The sequence below is a fragment of the Bombus terrestris genome, chromosome 14, assembly GCF_910591885.1.
Source record: "Bombus terrestris chromosome 14, iyBomTerr1.2, whole genome shotgun sequence".
Classification (NCBI taxonomy): domain Eukaryota; kingdom Metazoa; phylum Arthropoda; class Insecta; order Hymenoptera; family Apidae; genus Bombus; species Bombus terrestris.
In genome coordinates this window covers 5,713,377-5,736,624 of record NC_063282.1, presented here as the reverse complement: position 1 = coordinate 5,736,624, position 23,248 = coordinate 5,713,377, and the positions used below count along the sequence as shown (strand labels likewise).

At 36.8% G+C, this 23,248-nt stretch overlaps 1 protein-coding gene across 5 annotated transcripts in view; it reads right to left on the bottom strand.

The window, feature by feature from the left end:
• Positions 1-23,248, bottom strand: part of LOC100646318 — a 193,163-nt gene that overhangs the window by 166,215 nt on the left and 3,700 nt on the right. Inside the window, exons 1-2 of one of the 5 annotated variants that reach the window (XM_048411915.1) lie at positions 22,581-22,877; positions 4,943-5,103 (exon numbers count right to left, since the gene is read on the bottom strand). The exons of 3 other annotated variants lie outside the window; for them this stretch is intronic. Coding sequence is in view for 1 of the 2 variants with exons in the window: in XM_020866376.2 (XP_020722035.1) it covers positions 22,581-22,583 (3 nt within the window). In the remaining variant the exon portion in view is untranslated. Of the gene's footprint in view, positions 1-4,942; positions 5,104-22,580; positions 22,879-23,248 lie in introns of those variants that run through there. One more of the 5 variants, XM_020866376.2, reaches the window with a different exon arrangement.

Genomic DNA, 23,248 nt, shown 5'->3' with positions numbered 1-23,248 from the left:
TACCAACATAACTGTAGACCAATATATGAATAATATAAAATTTCCTACGTCTATCCCATTTTCTCTCCTGTTCTATCGATTCTTTTTTTAACGCGCTTCAGAGATTTGCGATGTAAGCTGCCATAAGCTGCAACCTCAAGTCTGGAGACTTTCCCAGTCTACTAAATCGTTCGTCCCAAATCGCCGCTATTTTGCGATGTACGGTGTCAAAATGAACTTCGCCAGTGACCGTGGCGAGGAGAATATTCGCCGAGCTTCATGAGAGAATATGAAGATATAAAAGGACACTAAGTCAGGACGCGGGTAATGCCAGTAAAACATTTTCCGCAATAACGACGATCGGTCGGTAGCAAAACAATTTATAACTTCTACTTCCAGAACGATAACGACGTTGAAGCTCGTCATTGTCTACGAAGAGGAACGATTATTTCGATGGAACCGAGGGACGATGAACACGTTGAATTAGAAAAGAACAATGCACCCACGCAACACGCGGCAAATTAGCTTAACATTTCACAAATTTCACTCGTCGCGATACTTCTCTATATTCTTATGTGTCTCTACACATCGTAGAAGCTCAAGGAATTTGCATGAATCCTCTTAAACGAATTCTCTTTACATTTCTCTTCAGTGAATTCTCTTTGCATATCTCTTCAGCGAGCACTCGTGCGTACTACGAGTTAACTTTCCGTCAACACTTTCTCATCTTTGAAATCTGACTGTACAGCTTGTCCGAAAAATAGTGACATATATATTTTTTTAAATTTGTATAATTTTATTTATATTTTTTCTAATTTATAATTTTTAAATCGTGCAAACGGTATGTGTCAATTTTTATCATCCTTCTCAGACTTATTTTTCCACATATTCGGATACCAACATTTTCTTATCGTTTTTGAACGTACAATTTATTTGCACGTACAAATGCTGATATTTCATGGACGTATATACCATACAAGTGATAACGATTAGGTTGATAATATCTTAGCACAGCTGGCTTCTGTTGCATGGTAATGCATTTGCTCATCCTGGCACGATTGTGTACGTGAATATTTGGCCGAAAAGCGAATACCAATGCTCGCTTATTCGCTATGTTTATCTGATTGCGGTTTTCTGTAATTACTGTCCATTTTCGAGGCTCGAACGCTCCAATAAAAAAATCGCAGCAAAGACATCGCAAGCATACATGTAGATAATAAAAATACTCGGAACGACTCGAAAGGCAAATTTTCACAACTCTGTTCATTTGCTGGTATTTATTTGAGCATTTGCCAACGTTGTAACTAATTTATTTTAAGAGGATATAACAGTAATAGAACTAATCACATCTACTCATGTGCCTGACCATGAACAACCCTATCTACTTTCACAATTTGTTGAATTTCTGCTCCTTTATTAGCTAATCGTTCCTAGGATTGCATCTATTTTTGAGGAATAAAACGAACAATGTTTCTACAAATATAATTAATACAGCCTGGATATTTTTATGCAAATTCATATTTTCCTAACCACTGTACTACAGAAATGCAAACCGAGCAAGAATTTCTTTTATCTGCTAAATATTCTAATAAGTTCACTGTTTCGAGTATTTTACATACAGATAAGAGAACATGAAATATTGATACGCTGTGAATTTTGCCAACTTTTGTACTAACAATTTTTTACCGTACTAATAACAGTCATTTTTCCGTGTTGCACATATTTATATTATATTTATTCGTCGTTGTTATTAAACATAAACTCGTTTTGTAAAATCAAGCTGTCTTTTTATACTCCTTATTTTATGAACTTCTTTTTATCGCGCCACTGTATTTTTGCATATTACGTACATCCTCTGTTGCACCATTTTCCCAGAAACGCATCAAAATTCACAATCTAACCGATCGGTGTTTAAATTAATTATCGGTAATCTCGTTACTTTTCAAACAGACTGTCTACGTCCCTCGTTATTCGGTCTCGTTAAAAATACACGTGAGTCTGCCGACTGTTTTCTTTGGCGTGCAATTTTGCCCGGCGATATGTCGAGCGAAAATAAAACGTCGGGACGTTGACACGAAGCTAAAAGCGAGACCCGAAGCAGGGTGAATAATAAGCATTTCCTGAATCGCTTTTCCACCCGACGACTAGGTATTTCCTATCGATCCGGTCCGATACATCTAGCCGCTTCATATTTAATAGTTTATTGCGTGCTCGACCGACATTTCCAGTTACATTTGCCCGTTTAAGAGAATGGCGTTAATATTTCAACGCTGCGGATGATAAAGGACTTGATGTAGCAGGTTAATGAGCTGTAAAAATTCGGTCTAAGAACAACGATTCGATGTGTTATATTTGGTTGGGCAGAAAGTTGGTCCCGTTCTTTTGCAGCCAAATGGAACTCAGTTTAAACAATGGCCCCTCACGCTCAATTTAATTGTTCTAACCTGGTACCGTTGATTAATTAACAACCAACTGTAGAGCGTAAAACAAGCGTTTTCGAAAGTACTTGCCCCTCATTGGCCTGGCACGAGTTCAAACGTGGTTCACCAACAAGGCAACGAAAGACCACACGTGCCAGTCGTTACACGACAAAAATTGGTGCAACTTGGTTGGGACGTTCTACCGCATCTGCCATATTCACCCGATATTGCACGCTCGGACTACCATTTATTCCGCTCGTTACGAAACTACTCCAACGATAAGAACTTGTCTTCTCTGGAAGACTGGAGAAACGAATTGAAACGTCTCCTTCTCTCGGAAGATTAAGCAATTCCACGACGATGGTTAATAACGAAGTTATTACAGCGATGGGGGAAAAATGATCGGAAGGAATGTTGCATACGGTAATTGCGAACAATATGCGTATAAAGGAGAAAACACGACCCTTTGGTCGGAAAAACGGTACGAGCTTTCCATTGATTGTAGAAGATATTCGAAAGGCTAATTCTTATTTCTTATTTTTTCATATTAATGTAGATCGCGTGGGTCTTTATGCAAATTCATATTTTTATGCAAGCAATTAAAAAGAATTATTTACAGATCCAGTACGGGAAGAAAATCTGAATAAAAGTTCGCTTCATTCGTTTAAATATTAAAACGGGCTTTAAATATTAAATCTCATTTTTCGTATTTTGAATGTTCTCGCATGTTTAAATTTCTCGTAATTTTTTGTCCTTTGATCGTATTATTATCGACTTTACTATTTTATTACATTATTGTAAATAGACGTCCGTGCTTGTGTTATTTTTTGTTACTCTCCGATAAAATTACGACGATGGGATAAAGGTAATATGGAAGAACGAAAATGGTACTATAAACGCTATAGGACTGTTTTATTATCTGCTTGAAAAGTTCTCTATATCGGAGCTACATTTAACGCGAAGATAAGAAAACTTCTAAATTAGACTAAATAATCGAAAGAGCAACGTGATTAATTCAAGCAGCGATATCTAAATCTCGACAGGTAAACTGATCGTCCAATTAATTATTATACGCTATTAACTGGTATTGTATAATTTAATTTCTACAATATCAATTTACAATTTATCGATTAGGAAGAAACTGACAAATATTGATTTTAGTAATAAATTTGCAATTTAATCAAGACACATTTAATAGCATTTATTCATCGCGACTGCAAATCAAAGAAAGCAGCTGGATACTTGTGAGCTATGGTGTATGTAAATTTGCGAACTGCCGACTCGTGCAAGTGAACCTCGTGAAGCTATAAAGCACACGAGGAAGACGCTTAATGAAGAATAACGATTCTAAAGAAAGCGACTGGGAGAACCATGAGATTGCAGTTTTCTGATATTCGCCAGATATTAAGATTTTTTAATATAGCAAAGCTACGTTTCTTTCTTTTTCTCATGAAAAAAATTATGTAAGTAACGAGTATTCCTCTGGAAAATTCACGAAGAATATTTGGAAGCTATTTGTGATAAATCTTCAACATCGTAAACGAATGATTCGCTAGCATGGAACATCAAGAATTTACTTGTCACGATAAAAGTCTAAAATAATTCGACCCTGTGTAACAACTGCGATAGAGACTTTTCCAATTTAATATTTAAGAACAAGATACGATAAAACTAACGGTACAGGTGGCATAGATTTTAGAAGATCGTAAACGAGTAACTTACTAATACAAAACAGGAAGAGAAGTATTTTGGTATAAAATAGAAATGAACGTAAAATATTCTGAACTAAGCTCGTAGATCGATTTAGAACTGTAATTCAGATGTTTCAAATCTAACATTTGAAAATTAATTATGACGAAATTATCACTAAAGCTGGCATTAATTCTCAAGTTGGAGATGAACGATTAGCTTGTCAATGCAAACGAAGGAACAGATCCTCCGCATAACCATAAAATGGTATTCTAAAACAGACTGAACTTATGGAAGAACTACAATTGAGATGTTTCACGTGTAGCATTTAAAAGTCGACTGTAACGAAATCCTATTACCGACATTGACATAAGTTTCCAAGATCATGAACGAATAACTAATAAAAAGACAGAAAGGATCTTCGTATAACGACGAAAGTGGATGCTAAAACAAACTGAACTTACAGACGAGCTGCAATTGAGACATTTGAAAATGTGCAAACTCCAAGTTTCCTTTGAATGGCGGTACTTTCTCGAAATGGAAGACCCTAGAAAAGAGGATTCTCTCGAGCAAACCGCCAGTCCTTTCTCTGATTTAATTGCCTTTTCGTGATGGAATCCGTGAGCCAAATAAAGGTGTAGATTTGGAGAAGTTTGGTCAACATTCATCATAGTGACGTTACCGTGGCTTCGTTTCCGGCTTTTGGAGCCGAGGATTAACAGCGAGGAACTGGTGCAAACAGAGGATTGATTTACGAGGATTTACTTGTCACGGTGTTACACATCTTACGCGCGAGCTTCGCGCTTCTGAAAGAATCAAATAGAAACATTAGGCTGATCGTGAAAAATACATACGTGGTATTATGATAATCTGGAAAGTTGGGGATTCGAGGCGACCGGCGATGTTCTGGCCTTTCGTATCAGCACATTTCCTGCCGTTCGCGACACTCAAACTCCTTCCGATAAATTTCCAGCAGAATCTTCTTAACTTGCAAAGTTGTTGTTGCAAGAATCGACTGGAAAATGAACTTCCTTCTTGACAAAATATAACTTCCGATTTTAGATATAAAAATTTAGTTTAATATTTTCTATAGATCGAGAATATTCAGTGTCAAGAAATTTTGAATGGTCCGAATATTCTAACGATTTTCTTACGTGAATTATTCAGAAGTCGAACCGATTAACTTTTGTAGCTTTTGTTAATTTTTCAATTTCACTACGCGCGCGCGACTAACGTTCGATTCTCGACAAACGAATGACTCACTTCCATAAGTTTATTTATTGTAAGAAGATGGCATAAATAATAATAAATGACAAAGTAAAAAGAACAGTGTTTGAGATATTACTTTTCTCTACCAGTTTCAATTTATATCGACTGAAAATATAAATTTACCATTTGGAGAAAGTTGAAGATGTCCTCTCTTCTATCTAATTGATCACTCCATAAGAAGATACAAAAGAAGAATCGGTGACATTCTAAGAATTTGTTAATTTAACAATTAATAACTTTCACAAATCAACAAATTATTTCCCGGCAAAAGGTATCGAACGATATGGAAATTACTAAAGTTTGACTTTTAAAAAATTACGTTTCACATGTAACAGCCTAATGCGAATCTGCCATATTCTACGAACTCGAGCCAGTTACCAATGACCCAACAAGAGGATTCGTAACAAATGGCGGTAAAAAGACAGAGAACTTCGAGTCCTTCGAATTTTGTTCACCTCTGGAAATTCCGCCAGATCATGAGAATTAACTGACACTGATCGTTCTTGCTTCGTAGAGTCAAATTTGCGTGAAAATGAATAAAGTTTGAAATCCGGTTACCTCTAACACGGCTTAACCATAATTGAGTCGAACGAAACGAAGAAGTATAATTGTCTAAGAAAGTCAACCACCCGTTAAATCTCTGTCTTTTGTCTCAAACAAAACCATTTTAAACAAGAGCTATCACAATCTGTGGAATAATGAAGGGCTTAATTAACTGTCAGGTAGCTGAGATCGTTCTCCGGCAAATTTCCTAAGAATCGTTAAATCATCGACTAACATAAGCTTTTCGTTGTATATGAAAATCGAAGGAGAAAAACATGCTAAATCCATTTTTCTTGATTTTCGAATTTTAATGTCGCTTTATGATTAAGTGAAAGAAATGTTATATAACGTAATTGAAAATGAAGGAAACCTGCCAGGTCTGAAGAAGTAAGTCTCTTAAAAAATATCTGACAAATTGACCAATTTTTATGCCAACCAATCATCGTATTCTTTCTTCGTGGTTTTCATATACCCCTTTTATAAATTTAATATTTGCTTGACGAAAGTTGTCAATGGTAAACAAAATAGATATTGAAACTAATAAAGCATTTAAAAATAAAATTGTTAAAGTCAAAATTGATATCATCATCCAGTATATTTTCTATTATTTAAATATACTTTTATATTAATTATTACTGAATATCTATTATCACTGAACTCTCCTATTTATGAAAAACAAAAACCGTGCGACTTGAAATATTTTCGAAATCGAAATATATCCTCCTTGTCGAGATGAAATTTATCGCCCTTTTATATGTATAATAAAAATGTTTAATAATTAATTCTTTAATTCTTTAAAGCACTTTAAGCTATTTATTTAAAAGGAAACTGTACCTAAAACTTCCTATGCCATATAATGTATTCACAATTCTATCTGACGAGCCCTTTTCCCCATTCATTCGCGTTAAACGCGATGGTCGTGCACCTCAATTAACGTCGCCGCTTTGATCGATCGATCCGTAAACGCGAACGCGATAGGGAGCAACGCGAGGCTCAAATTACTTAAATAATCGAATCGTTGCACGGCGAGTCTGATTAATCGGTGGCAAATCATTCAGGGAATTTCGCGTGGCAGGCCGAATTCTGTCAGGAGATTGCACCGCATCCTCGGACGTCGCGATTCCTGGAAACTATTCAGGACGAGTCTCATCGGTAACCTCGACCGAAATTAATGGAATCCTCGCAGGACAGAGCTCCTGGCCGCAAGAGGCAACATACGCCGTAACATTCCATACGAGACGGCCGGCGGACATCGGCTTGTTCCTGAGAAATTTCATCGTCTAGATCGAAGATTCGCGAGCAAGTTCCAATAAACAGAAATAAAAAGTAACCATCGAGGGAAAGAAATGTCGGTAGTTCGGACTTCGTATTATTAACCAGTTAGCTATTGCGATCTCTTTGAAAAGCTTGTGTCTACAAAAAGCAAACGATACCGAGTATACTCATCCAACACAGAGTACACGTGGCTGTTACAATTATGTTGTAATGATATAGCTGTTTTGTTATTTTATTTTATTACTGCAATTACTAAATTGCTATTTAAAAGACATGACGAGTATACTCGTCAAACACAAAATATTGTCATTTCTTCGTGACGAGTATACTCGTCAAAAACAACTAACTGATTAATGAATGTGAAGTATCGTCGTTGGAGGATAAAATTTAAGAATTTACGAAGTACGAAATTCGTAAGATGACCGAAAAATATGACACAGGGTGTGGCCGAATGATATGTCAAGCGGGTGGCAAGTGATTCTTTATGAAAAAAAGAAATATAGAATAAAATTATGTCATCCGAGGTTTAGTTCTCCAGGAAGCTGACTTTGGAAATTTCTTTGATATACAGTACAACACTTGTTTATGCAAACACCCATCGTTATCCTAACACCCTAATATCGGAATGTCGTATCATCCAAATGCTCTGTTATCCGAATATTATATTTCCCCATAAAGGATACGTTTGTAGAATATGTACATATTTTATTACAGTTTGTATGCGGCGTATTCCTTCTCTTATTCGATCGAGTGAATTTCGATGATAAGAATTTAATACGAAAGCGTTCTAATTATCGAAAGAAAATACGACATAATTAATAATAGTTATAAATAAAAAAATAATAGCAGGCACAAAGATATGGGATCCGTAAATATTGAAAGAATCTGTCAATTAATGTTAATTTGTATTTGAAGAAATGAAATTTCATATGGGAAAAGCGATTGTTCTATTATCCGAAAATTCTATTATCCGAACAATTTGGTCTGCCTATTAGTTCGGATAAAGGAGGCTCTACCATATGTGAATTTAGCTAGTTAGCGACTAGACAGGAATAAGCAATCAGAAGGTGGTTATTTCACGTGTGAAAATAAGTGGAAAACGAAGAGTGAAATTTTTCCACTTGAGGCTGCATTTTCAAGAAAATTGAATTCGTTCACGTTGAGTTAATAATGAGTTTGGTACACGCGTATGAGAAATTTTCGAATTTTCTTTTCACGAAACCAAAGCGCTTTATGAACAGATTTTATTCCACGTTCATTTATTTTCACACGTAGAATAATATGCCACCGATTATTTTTTTCCACTTGGCCTCGCTAATTAGTCCACGGCTAATTAGCCGCGCTCAAGTATATACTTGATAAATTTTCACACTCTATCTATACAGATGATAAAATACACATATGTAATAAAGGATATGGAAAAGTGTATAACGCGAGAGAAAAATTATTTGAACCAGGAAAAATATGCGAACTGTAAATCTATAAAAATTTCTATGAGAAACTACTACGACAAATTGCTATTTTTATGAAAAAGATTTCCACGATATTCTGCCCGAGGCCAGTTACGTTAGCTATCCTGTAATTTGGATAATTCTAAAACTTCATCTGCCATTACTTTTATCCTACTTTGTTAACTCGACGACAAGAGTATGATATAACTTGAAGTTTCAAACAAAATCGAAGTTACTTTCACTAAAATCAAACATAATCTGGCACTTGTTACTCGAACTAATTAAACATAAATTGGTATTTCTTACTTGAGCTAATTAAACGTGAATCGGTACTTGTTAACACGAAACTTTAACTACACAGCTACAAATATTTATTAAAACGAAAGACTATGGTGTAGAAGGAAGATGCTAAAGATTAACAATGTCAAGCGTGTTTAATTAAAATTATATAGAAGCTCATCTGTTGTTTTCACTGAAAACGATAGTCCAAACAATTCCTCATTATACAAATATTTTTTCGACGCGCTATCAAACTTTAATTAAACTTTTTAACGAGACGTTTCACACGCAAATAAATTTATGAACGAAACTATCAGCAAGATTAAACGCGATATCCCAAGCTTTGTTCTACGATTCGTCTTAATTGAATTAGTGCACGCGGGGTCGATATTATAATTAGCATCTTGTCACGTTTTATCTTGCATTTAATGAAGAAATTTTTACCTTGCAGTTCGCCGACAAACGTTACACAGATCCATAATTCGCGACTTAAAGTTGCGTGCCAAGCAGGACCGAAATAGATCGCAATATGCTCTTGTTAAGCGCTTTCAACGAGTTCGTTAATAAGAATTTTAATCGAAGGTAACCCAGGAAAGAGATATGCGCGATAATTAATTATTAATCAATCGAGTTTGCTGTAACGATGACGTGTACCTGCTCTATCTGTGCTAGAAAAATAACAATAGCACTGATAACCTTGCATCACATACAGTTCGTATCGACGAAATAAATAGATGCAAGTGCAGATATTTATGAATTTATGGAAAATTTTAAGGTACAAAGATTTCAATATTTTATTATTTTTTAAATATTTCACTTAAATTTACATTTCTATTTAGATTCTCCTATTTAATATCGCAGGCAACTTTTATCAAAATTGTTTAACATTTTATTTGCCAGATGAAAGAAACCTTCGTTCATAAAGGTATAAATTTACACGAACATTTACAATCTGGATATGGAAGGCGAGCTTGCAATTTACTAATTCAAAGGTAAATTCCACCATCCGTAACGCTAAAGTAAATTGGAAAAACTGCTATTGCAACGCAGCTTCGAAATTGTTTCGCGAAATAAATTATTATCATTTGCAAGGGAAATTTTTGGAAGCGAGTAATTTTCGTTGGAAAATTACAATTTTTGAAAGTTCAAACGGTTTCGGGCAACGAGATAGTGTTTGTTACTCTTCTGATCAATTTGCTTGCATCTCCCCTTTCGGCACTGTTAAGCAAAGCGTGCGTTCAACGAATTCAGCGTGGCCGTGTACGTTCGAGCAGGCTGCAGCTGCCGAGCAATCTCAGAAACTTCACTTTTCACCCTCTTCGCCTCTCCATTAACATGCCATGAATCAAAATTACACGCGTGCCGCGCTGTAAAAGCGTCGCTGTGACGTGTGAAATACGACGAGACGCGGATTTGAAACATCTGCCGTTATTAGAAATCGCGGTAGGAAATCGTCGTTGCGAAACTCGTGTATGGAAATAACGAGAAAGACAGAAGGAGAGAAAAAGTTTTTAGTGGCGGCGATATCGAATGCGACTCGTTAAACTTATACGAGTGATCGTATCTCGCGATTCAAAACGCGACACGGACGGCTTCATTTCCCGCAGTTAACTCGTTTTATCTATTTTTAGGTGGCTCGTAAAGTTTTATGGATCGAAGGTGCACATGAAACGTGTGCTAAGGTGAAGAGAGTAAAAGAGAATCGTGAAACACTCGTGAAATCGATCTCTGTCCTTGGTCACACAGAGCCGGTGCTCTTTAATCAATGACTGCAACGCTGCTACACACGAGACGAGTCTACGAACAGATTGTAGATTGTAAGGGAAACCTCGGCTACAGATAAATCCACAACGACATTGTGAGCGTTACGCGAAACCTTTTTAAAATTTCATTGGCATTGTACTCGGACACGCTGTTACGACGTTGAACAGATTTCAAATCCAAAAATGTATATACAAGTTACGAAACGTGTATACGCGAAGTATTTGAACACGAAAACTTCTCTATTGAAACATGATTTTCATGATTGTGTTTGACAAATTTCAAACCATCCCAATTAATTGTATATATGTAGATTACAACATACTTGCTGCAATCGTACGAATAAAATCGAGTAAACAAATTAGTATACAGCATGAACAACTACCTTAAGCTTGTAACAAGTACCAAAGATGCTTCCACTGAATATCGAGATTTCCTGATGCAATGGATAATAGACAATCTAAAAATCATAATAATGAAAGTGAAGATTTCGAGAGTTTGTTTCCAATCACACGTTTCAACTCCTAAGAATATCATTTCATTATCCGAAAAAATATCATGAATATTTTACAACAATAAATACAGAACGCTCTGTTTTATGGAAAATAGCAGCGACTTACACCATGACGATTCTCCTAACCATTTAAATACGTTTTTAACGTCGGTAAAATATATCCTTGCATCTTTGCTATATGAACAACCACGTACAATCTCAGATTCGTTGCAAAACCTACAAATATAATCGCCGAATAATCGGATCGGAAATATCAAAATGTTTTACATAACACACACGATACATTCATAAAAGCTACGTATACATACATTCGTATACACCTTTATCTCGGTTCAAAGTATCACAGATTGATATTACCAAGAAAGACAAAAAATTCCTCAGTCTGAATCACAGGCTTTACTACTTACTTTCAGTAGTAAAAGTAAACGCGTAAAGGCGACCGTGGTGATAGGAGGAAACCGCGCTAGCGGCAGCAATTCCTTTTGCAAAAATAACGTTGGAACACGCATTCGTATCCGGAGGATTTCATCTTTTATTTACGACAACGGCCTGGTTGTCTCTTATCAGAGAAACGGACGAATATAAAGCACGAGGCGAGATACAAGGTGGAGCGGAAGGATAGGTTGCACAATCGTTCGTTTTTATCGCAGCAAGTTGGATCGAAGCCAATGTCGCAAACCGGATACATATTCCTCTGCGGATTAATCCCAAACTTTCGAGCCGATCCCCTATCCGCTTTGTAGCCCAAACTATCGGACGTCCAAACAGATCTGCGATGCTTGCGACGCGTCGCGTCGTCCGTGAAAAATTGCCATCGTGACTTTCCAACTGGTAAACTCCGCCTCTCACCTTTGATCCAAACGCCTTACTTCGTCGCGACCCGCCTTCATATAGTTTCAGCCACGTCGAAATCCGGCTAATTTTCCGTCGGCTTCGTTAAAATTGTCGATTGCAACATTTGACACTATAAGCCGCCCCGAAGGGTTCGCCAAGGTTTTTAGTTAAGTTGAAAAGAGCGGAAAGCGCCTGAAGAAACAACACCTTAATGAGAACCGTGTAACGACGGGGGCAGGGGAAAACGACCTTCCTTTTTACGTGTGGAACATCCAAGATTGCCGATGAACAGAGAACAAACGAGGAGTTTGCTCTTTTTCATCGAGAACATAACTGGCTGGCTCGTCGGAAGGCATTATTCTTTCGAAAGAAATAAATTGTATGAAATAAAATTTCTGTTAATTAGCCTTCGATATAATGTTTTCTCGTTACTTATAGTTAAACCACGGATTTTTATTATTATGGAAAAATTAGAGGTGTAGAAATATAAAAAATATTTGGAAATATTTGGTACAATATTTAATGGAAGAAATAGATCTTTGTGTAGGTTCGATTTCTTTAGTTTTAAGTCGATAGAAACATGAAGCTGCATAAAAATCTGCGGTCTACTTATAATCTTCGCTGAATTTTTCGTTTTTGTTATGGAAATATTCTTCTAGTGCTTCGACCGCCTGATTCTCAATTTTGAATGGTTTTCGTGTTAAAAAGTATTATCAAGGTTTAAACTAACTGGCTGGCTATTTAAAAGAGATTTTGAAAGCTGACTTAAATTACAAATTGTTCTATTTGCTATCTACAATTTCACACAACAGTGAGAATTACCATAGAACGATTCATCGATTAAATTTTAAATAGCAAATCATATATCCAATATATATTATTAGTTATCCGATATAGATATTGGTTACAGAAATTATGTTCCGACAATTAAAACATATATTCATTTTAATTACCTATAATTTATGAAATTTATGCTATCTCGAAATGAAGTTGTAAATGACAAAATCATCGATTTAATATAGAAATTTCATCGCGATTGCCTTGAAGAATTTTATCGACGATTGTGTAAACGATATTAAATTAAATTTTTCCATTTGACGGCATCCAAGACTGCATAACACGAAACTACTATAGAACAATTTATCGATTAAATTTTTAATAGCAGAAATCCAGCGATACTGTTCGACCTTTTGCGAATCGTGTTACGAAGGTTACCATCTCAATTACCCACAATGTATAAAATTCATAGAATCTCGAAACAAAGTTGCAAATGACAAAACTTTCAACCTAATACAAATGCCAATTTCATCGCAGTTATCTTGCATAACGACGATCGTGCAAAACAATATAGAAATGAGTTTTCCTATCGAACGACATCCAAAACTGCACAACACGTAACATTGCTATGGAACAATTTATCGATTAACCAGTTTGTTGTTTCTGACGAATATACTCGTCACGAATAAATGGCAATATTTTGTGTTATAACGAGCCCTGTCAGTAATAAAATTAAGAAATAAAACAGTCGTTTCGTTACAACTTAATCCCATTTTAGAACAGTAACACATACTCTGCGTTTGACGAGTATATTCGTCATCGCTTACAAAATGTATTAATAAATTGTCGCTTAAATTGCGACACATTTTAGATACACGCTTTTCAAGATTTTCAAACAAGTCGCAACAGCTAACTGGTTAAATTCCCGATAGCAGAAACCCAGCAGTACTATACGACTTCTTATGAATCATGTTTCGAAGATTAAAACATTGGTACATCTGAATCGCCTGACTACGACCTGCGAAATTCATGGATTCTAAATGACAAAACTTCCAAGCTAATATACCAATTTCACCGCTGTTACACTTGGACAACTATGACGACGATCGTATGTTCATGGCAGAACGACATCAAACTGAGTTATGAACTTTCTGGCGGCAGTTAATCGTTGAATAGCATTTCCATGAATAGAAATCACTGAGATTTTCATTCGTAAGATTTCAAAGAATATTCTAATTGAGCCGCTAAGACGGACATTCGCCGCATAAAGTATCATTGTGCAATGCCACGTTGTTCTATCTCACATATGCATAGTCCACTATTCTCGATTTTCGCGTTCGATCAGTATCCACTTTATTTCCAAGTGGGGCCGCGCTTTCTAAACTAACCTACTTTACCAAGAATTCCTCGTTATTGAGCCAAACGATCATCGAATTTAGCATGTTCCACTTTAGGTAACTTGTCCTTCGACCGCCCGAACAAAGTCTTCCGATTGCTTTCAGGGGAGGAATAGTTCTAGTTTTATCGTCAAATTAGAGGCAATCGCTATGACTTTTATTAGAGATTTTAAGGAAAAATCAATCGATGAGCCTTTTAACCCCCGATAACTTCGACGAGCCGCGTTTTACTCAATTTTCTACAACATTAAGGTAAGATGAATTTCATGAAGAAATGCTAGAAAATTTCTACGTGCAGATTATATGAAGCATTTCCAAAATTTCATTAGTACCGTAACGAGACACGACTGTGTAAAATGTTTCAGTGTGTTTCTAGAAATCAAAAGATATTTATAAGAAGCATACACTTCGTAAGGATTATCAAAGTACTTGGGCAAACAATTCCTCGCTTTAGTTAATAAACCACAATACACAGTGAGAAAATGTTTAGCATTAATTGTACGTTCAAGGCTATTACTCATGCTGTATACTAATTTTCCACCGTATATTTCCGATAAATGTCTTGTCTGTCCAATTACTATATATACGTAGATTTTCAGATTGATTTCAAATTTTACTATTACAATCACGACAGCCGTGTCTCATCATGTAGTGGTAAAGAAATTTCAAAAAGTTTCGTATAATTAACAAAAATAAGATATTATAGTTTGGTGTATTTGAAATGATTGTGGCTCCCAGCACAAAATATATCAAATTTTTGTAACAGTGAACATGTTAATAGTATAATCTTTTCTAGTGAAAAACGATGAGAACTATACCCCTTTTAGGTTTTAGCACCGATCAAAGCCACTTTGGAATCTATTTGGCCAGGCTTTGGGGAAATTCCGACAAGCCGCTTTGCTTTTCTCCCCTAACCGAATTCAAGAGAGATCACTGTGTTTCCCAAGTACTACGTACTGCGCGACATCTAAACCGAGATCCTTTCGACGAAAATTGATCGTATTGTAGATGGGAAAACGATTTGATGCCACTGTCTCCCAATACGGGAAACTCGTCATTCAAAAGAATCGCCGATACACAGAGTAACAGTTGAATTTTCAGGAACCTGCACGATAAGATAATAATAAAATAATTTGATATATTGATGGGAATAGGTCGACGAATCGATGAATTATACAATTATACAATTTATGTTAAGGCGCGAGTAACATAGGACGTAGAACTTTTGCATTTATTAGCACTAGAACTACCAGAATAGTTCGAATGACAATGACAATTTGGCCAATAAGAAAGCAATGGTTAAATTGTATTTTCCGGAAGAGAAAGAAAGGTATAGATCTCGTATTGAAGAGTGCAAAAGTTTATTACCACGAGGATTAGTTAACTACGAATTTATAGCGCATTTGATAAAGTGATTTAATTTCGAGTTGGAGAGGGGAAAGCTGCTTATTGTAGCACTCGCTTTAATTTATTTAATTGTCCACGGTGATTTAATGGATTTAAAACGTTGCATTTTTAGAGGTTTAAATAATTTTCCTTCAAAGTATATGAATTTAATCTATTCGTATATTTTTTTCATTTTAACTTCTTTGGAACAAGCTTTAATCATGAGTAGCTCTAGTATTACTGCATTATGACAATTCCACGCATGCAGACAGAGATATTACGTTCTCGTGTAATTTTTCATATTTTTCATTTCCATACTATCATCCACGAAAGCCATAGAAGCGGAAGATTCCATTTCCTCTGGAGTTGGAAGAGAAATCTTCGTGGAAACTCGATCATCGTTTACCTGCGTGGTGGCAACGATGATATGTAGTAGACGCATTTCTACTCGATGCTCTCGGCCAGTTTTTACAAAGGCAACAGAGAACCAGAGATAAGAAAACCAGCTTCTGGCACATTGCCAAACAGTAGTGACGACGTTCTTTGTTTGACAGGCTGTTTCATATTCCGCTGACAGGTGGCTATTGAAAAATTTACAGCAATGGGCCGTGACACGGAAACAATAAAGAACGAGAGGTGGCCACTGAGATAACGAGATATCTTCCCGTACTTGTAAATAATTAAAAATCACAAAAGGGCGATAATAATTAAAGTAAAGTTTGGAAAATATTTAAGGGAGTACCCTATCCCACCGTGAGTATGTTAGGGAAGTGTTCTACTGTAAATTAAAAATGAATCTCTATAAATATTTAAGGGAGTACTTTATTGTAAATTTTTCAAAATTAGTATCTACGAATATTTGAGGAGATGTTCTATTCTGAATTTTTCAACATTAATCTCTGTTAATGCATAAGGCAGAATTCTACTGCAAATTGAGAATTAATCTCTATAAATATTCAGAGAAGCATTCTGCTGTAAATTAAAACTTAATCTCTATGAATATTTGACGATGTTCATTATTGTAAATTTTTAAAAATTAATGTCTATAAACATTTGGGGAGATATTCTGTAAATTTTTGAAAGTTAATCTTTGTTAATATTTTGGGTGGTATCCTATTGTAAATTAAAAATTAATCTCTATAGATATTTAAGGGAGCGTTCTGTTTCTGTATTTTCTGGGAGAAAACAAATCTATAAATATATGTGCAAATCCCTATGTCTCAAAATTTAATCAAAAAATGCTTACCAATATAAAGAACTATAAATTACGTTTTTTTTTAATTGGATTCTATAATATCTTAAGAATTGTATCCAGATTATGGATATACTTTCAGAAGATGCGTCGTGAAGCTAAAGCCCATAAAGATTAAACCCAGCTTTAAATTTTTTAATTATCTACTTGTCTCTCTCCCAAGTTCTGAATTCAGAATCTTTTTGATTTTCTTATATCAAACAAACGGAATGTCTAAAATCGCGGAGAAGATTCTTTTTCTCACCGCGGCCAATTTTTATTATTTTTTGTCTTTAAACAAATTTGCGAATGTTACTGAAACGTAAATAAATACACATATTACGCATGTATCTCAAAAATAACACAACTCAACTAACAAATTTTTCAGACAAACCAATACTTGTAAATATTTGGTAGCGTATAAAAAGAATGATCTACCGAATAAATAATCTTGACAAAAGGACAGATTCTACGAAACTAGGATCAAATATTATTTTTCTAATTTTCCATTTCTATTCCTCGAACCCTTTCGACGATCTTCATGTTCTAGCAAAAGACTGAATTGCTTCCAACTGTAACACTTTTGCAATACACGCGCAAAATGTCGACAGAAAAATTCCCATTGAAATCCCCATTTAAATTTCCCATTGAAATTCTACTAATCAGCGAAATATATTCACCACCACTTGACACAATGAACTATCACGTATCTCTCAATTATATTTCAAGGGAAAACTAAAAAAAATAGCTTTCGATCTCGAGTTCATTGTCTTGTGATTTACTTGCCACGCGGAGCGATAAATTTCATTAAATTCTGCAATCCATCGTCACAATAAACCTGCTGCAAGCGTAATTCGCACGGTATTATTCGCTGCACTACAGAAATCGTGGCGCCAAAGGAGCTTTACGGCGGGCTCGTGCCAGACTTCAATTAATCGCAACAGCGAAATCTTTAACCGACCCCGACCTCGTCGTTCTGCATTATTTCTCTCGCGGAAACGTTCAACCCTCGTCGTCGGTTTGATCGTGAAATCGCTGACTTTCGCGTTCTCCGACGACGACTCGAATAAAATTGCCGAGGCCTCGCCCGTTCCCTCGAATTTTCAACCATCTAGCGACTATCGATCGGCACACCGACACTGCGATTATCCAGATACGGTCGTCAAGAAGCGGAGAAATTGTTCAGAATTCCGAACGAGCGAAATTAAAATGCTCTCGAGCGCGGTCGCGGTCGAAACGATCCTCCAGAGGGATCGAAAGATCTCCACGGGGGGAAAGACAATAGCGCAGCCAACCGATAAATTGCTGGCAATCGTTGCAACGTCTCGGCCTTGAACCAGGATTACCGATACCACGAAGAAGGATTCTTTGCCTCGGTCTGCTTTTCCAATGGAATTTATCGCGAGATTTTAAGCGAAGACCGAAACGAGGAGATACGTACGTGGACAAACGTGTGGAAGAATAATTTCCAACGAGAATAAATTCTCATTAATTACCGAAAAAAGATAAGACAGGTTCACGTTCGTCCATGCAATGTTTATTCGCGCTAATCGCAAAATAATTCGTATTAATGCGCGTTAATTAACCTATTTAGTTACACTATGTTTTTTGAAAATTATATATGCCTTTTTTTAGGAAGGAGTAGCAATTGATAGATTCCTTTTGACTTGCTATAAGAATTATCTACTACTGGGAACATATTTGTATTCGTACCTTCTAAATATATTTTAGAAAAAACCAGATGATAGATACGTCGATCCTTTTCGATTTACGTTAATTACCACTGGCGATACATAAAACAGATTTGTACTCGCGTACGTATGTAACATTTGTCCACACTGACAGCAAAATATCTTAAAAGAGACTATATTTAGTAAAAAAAAGAGGTCCAGGTTTGTTTAGCTTTCCCTTTATCAAGTCTTGCTCACCTGGAAAACAATTAGATCTGTATAACGAGAATACACGAGATTACCTATAACATCACGATTTTATGGAGAAGAAGAAATTTGTTGTCCCATAGGAAATATCATTCACGAAGATAACATCCCTTAAATGGTGTCTCTCACTTCCACGCGTGCTATTTTACATATTGGCCGATAACGTCCTTTGTCTACGGGTAACGATCGGTGTCCTTGCCCGAATCCACGGTTGTCGCGAATTTCTGATTCTAATCCGACCAAACGTGCCTCGAATTTATTTCATCCATTTGTTAAACATTCATGGCTCCAGCGCTGATACTTCCCAACGATAGTTTCGTACATTATTTTGAACGAAATACCGGCGAATGTTATAAAACGAAGCAATGGTGGTTTTATTTTTGAAAGGCGATATAGATATCACAAAAATCATTAACAGCATGACCAAAGACCTAAGCAGGATCCATTAATTCTTTTGCCCAATTCTTTTGTTACTTTATTTTAGAACAACACGAAGCCAAGCAGAGATTGGCGCAGGCGACGTTGTCACGAAACAACACCGATCACAAATTTCTTCCTATCGGGACGTTATCGTCGCTCTCGTAAACAAGTCGAGATCTACGATTCGTCCAATTTTTCGCACCACAAACCCGGCCGAGAATATTTGCCAACCTAAACTGACGACGAAATAAGGACGTTCGATTTCAAGGACTCCATTAGCCCGTCTGGTGTGCGATTTCTATCGATATCGAGAGCAATAAAGTGGGCACGTTCAGCGGATTATCGCGAAGGCGCGGCCAAACTGGAAACGGAGATGGAAAGGGCACCCACTAACGAATTTCACGGTTAAGACACATTTGGCTCGGCAGCAAGTTCAAGTATTGTACAGATCACACTTACATAACGCGTTGAAGTTTCTTTCATCGAGCAAGCCAATATATTTCACAATTTAACGCGCTTTCGCCGCAAATTTGATTAACAATTTAACCAACAATCGAAGATAAGAAATTTCTCAGTGTTAGAGTTAGAAGGACGAGCAACTGGAGGATTGAAATTTCCCACTTTTCACGCACTGGGAAATTGTAAGAGCAGAGATATCATGAAGCTAAGTTTGATTAACAATTTAATCAACAATCGAAGATAAGAAATTTGTCAGTATTAGAGTTAGAAGGATGAGCAACTGGCGGATCGAAATTTCCTACTTTTTACGAACTGGGAAATTGTAAGAGCAGAGATATTATGAAGCTAAGTTTGATTAACGATCGTTAAAGAAGGAAAAGAAACTTTCTGATATAGAAACGAGCAAGCCAAAAGTCGAAATTCGTCGTTTTAGAATCATCAGAGTTAGAACTGGACGATTAGTGGAAAAATCGTGAAACTGAAAAACAGCTGCAAAGAAAGGAAGCTCTTTAACGTGAGAATAAGTAATCGAAAGATTGAAATTCACGCGCTTTTAACACACACTGCACGATTAGAATATTCTAAAAGCAGAGAAATTCTGCACCTGAAATTGATTAACAATCGTAAGGAAGAGATTCATGAATGTTTAACTGGCCCTAAATGATTAGAAAATTATAAAAGCAGTTCATCGAGGAATGAAATTTGATTAAGAATAAATTAAAGAAAATTTTACGAGCAGAAAGCAACTTTTCAACATGCAGACGAACAACTAAAAAATGAGGATTTATACCCTTTCAACGGGCTGAACGATTAGAAAGTTCTAAAAGTAGGCTATTGTGAAACCAAATTTAATTAACAATCACAAACAGAGAAAACTCGGAGATCGGCAGCTTAATACAGTCGCTGCTAAAGAACCATGAAGAGAGAGACGTTTTTAGAATTAACGAGATTTCTGCAATTATCGGGGATGAGGGTATACGGTCTGACGATTGAAACGGATCGAAAGAACAGGGGAAAAAAGAAAAGAATACCGTGAGTCAACGCGCAACTTGAACGAAATCAACGAGAGGCATCGTAAAAATGTTTTGCTTCCGACGAATGTATATTGGTGAAAGTTCAGGAACAATCGTAAATAAAACATCAGCGAACTTGTAACCGGAGATAAATAGGAAACAAGAGGCATTTAGTCAAAAGAACAATTGGCATCATAATAAAGGAATAAATGTGTTTGAAATTGAACGTGGTATAGTTTAGGAAAATTCTTTCAACTTGACATACATATAATTTATCGTCTATAATAATCTTTCGCGAAAACGCATTTAATCGTCATTGCAAATTGTTACGACTATCTCGGTAATAAAATACAGCACATAAATAAAATACATCGACCAGAAGAGAAAAACGAGAGGATAAAACGAGGGAACCGTAACGAGATGAATTTCGAAAAATAGCGCTAACGATGTTGAAAGAACTAATTACGAGAACAAGGTACAATTAGACGAATCAACGAACATAACGAGAGAGGGGGGTGGGGGCAAATTTCTTAAGAGAGAGGTCCAGATTTAAATGATCCAGATTTATTCTACGGAATGGCAAATCAAAAGTTCCAATTTTTAATAGAGAAAGATAAATGATAATGTCGCTGTTGAATACAGTTGAATGCGGTATAATGATTCGTTAGCTTTGCAAATTAATTGATTCGGTGTATATCCAAATAAACGAAAACGTACGGGTCTGTTCAAACAGGGAAACAAAACATCGACGACTTCTGTTTATTGTTAGACTATATTCGATGGTGTTCCAACGCTGCATTGTTTTCATTCGAATTATCAGGCAAACGACATAACGCTGAAATAGCTATTAAAATTACAATATGTTGGCGATCCTTGCGAGAAACATCGTGCACTAGCTTGCCTTCCTTGTACGTAAATGTGCGATATTGCTTTCTCGGCGAGAATCGACGCGACCAGCAGGTTGACAAGAAAAGCTTCGAGGAAATCCGAGGCATAATAACACGTGAAAACTTGCGTAAGACGGAACCTACAACGTTCTCATCAATGAACATCGGATTGACAGGGAATTACTATATTTCCAAGGACGTTCGCATAAAAACATTTCGACAGAGATAAACAGAGCGCGCTGCTGCGACGCGTACGAATGATTTCCCTCGCTACTGGAAAAACAGACACTTTGAATCAGAAAAAGCATAAAACGCCAGGAAATTCAGAAGAGATGATGATTTGTAAAGTTCCAAGTACCGAAAAGTGTTGCCGGGGCCAATTAATTTTCTTTGCGAGCTGCGCCACGCTGTTTTCTGTCGTTCACGCGCTCCATTCAACTGAATATCGGCAAGAACAAAACGCAAACATAAACGTGGACAGAGAACAGAACGTACGTTGTTCGTTAAAGTGAATCAATCGGAATCTTCAAACACACAGCTGTTTAATACCTAATTCGGAAACATCAATGAAAGCTATACGTCTGCTTCTCTCGACGCTTGCTGCTACTCGAATTATCCGAATTTCGAAGCGAAATATTTCACCCCTGCTAATTCGAGATAGCTGTGCATGCGCTTGTAAGTTCGTTTATTATCCACGAACGCCTCTAAATTGCGTTACCAAAAACTAGTGAAAAGAGGCAATTAATTTTATGGGAGGGGAAAAAAAAGAAAAGAATAAAACGAGTACGAAGAAGAATCTTTCCCCAAGCGTCATCTTTGTGGTTATAAATTATTCTGCTTGCGTAGATAGAAAATCCCCGAGCACTTTAACGACTATTTTTATAAAGAAACACGGTATTCCCTTCGTCAACCTCGTATTCCCGCAATTTCCACCCCTTGGATGCTTCGAATGAAATCACCCCCTCGATCTAAGGGATTCCAACGTTTATACGTGGTTCTCGCGATGACATTCTCGAGAGAGAATATTCTTTTCTTATCACGCACGTTTACGATACAGACCATCAGTGTTGTCCGCGTGACAGACAGCAGGTGTTGTGCATTTTCTGCAGTTTCGAGTTGCGGCTAAGCGTGTTCCCTGCGTCCCACGTAGTTCCCGGTCGTCGACGATCGGGCGAGGGAAACGAAAACGGTGGCGCGGAAACGCGTTATCACGATCGAGACGGCGGTTACGTTCTCGCGTTCTGTTTCTTTTGTGAAAGAAAAAAAGGCAAGTCGCGTGTTACGAATGAAAATTGTAGCACGCTTGTACGATGCGCGCGTCGCGATGCTCGGCCACCGACTGTCAGCAGCGTCGCGACGGAACATCGGCGCGACGCCCGAACAAGTCCGAGGACGACCGAGGACGTCGAAACGACACGACGCCTGGTGTGTCGACGACGACGACGACGACGAGGAGGATGATGATGACGATCAAGGAACGTGTAAACTCGACCAGCCATCTAAAACTTTCGTCTACTTTAGAGAATCCTCTTTGCTTTGAAAACGCTCAAACCGATCAGGCTTACTGCTCCCCCGTTAGTTAAAATGTTCTGGCTTTTTTTTCATTTTTCAGGATATTGTGACTCGATGAAAGTATTCGAATATTTAGTATAGAAACTGCTTATATCGTCTTTGCTCTAAAGATGCTTTAAGGACGATCAAGAGCCTGTTCCTCTTAGATGATATGT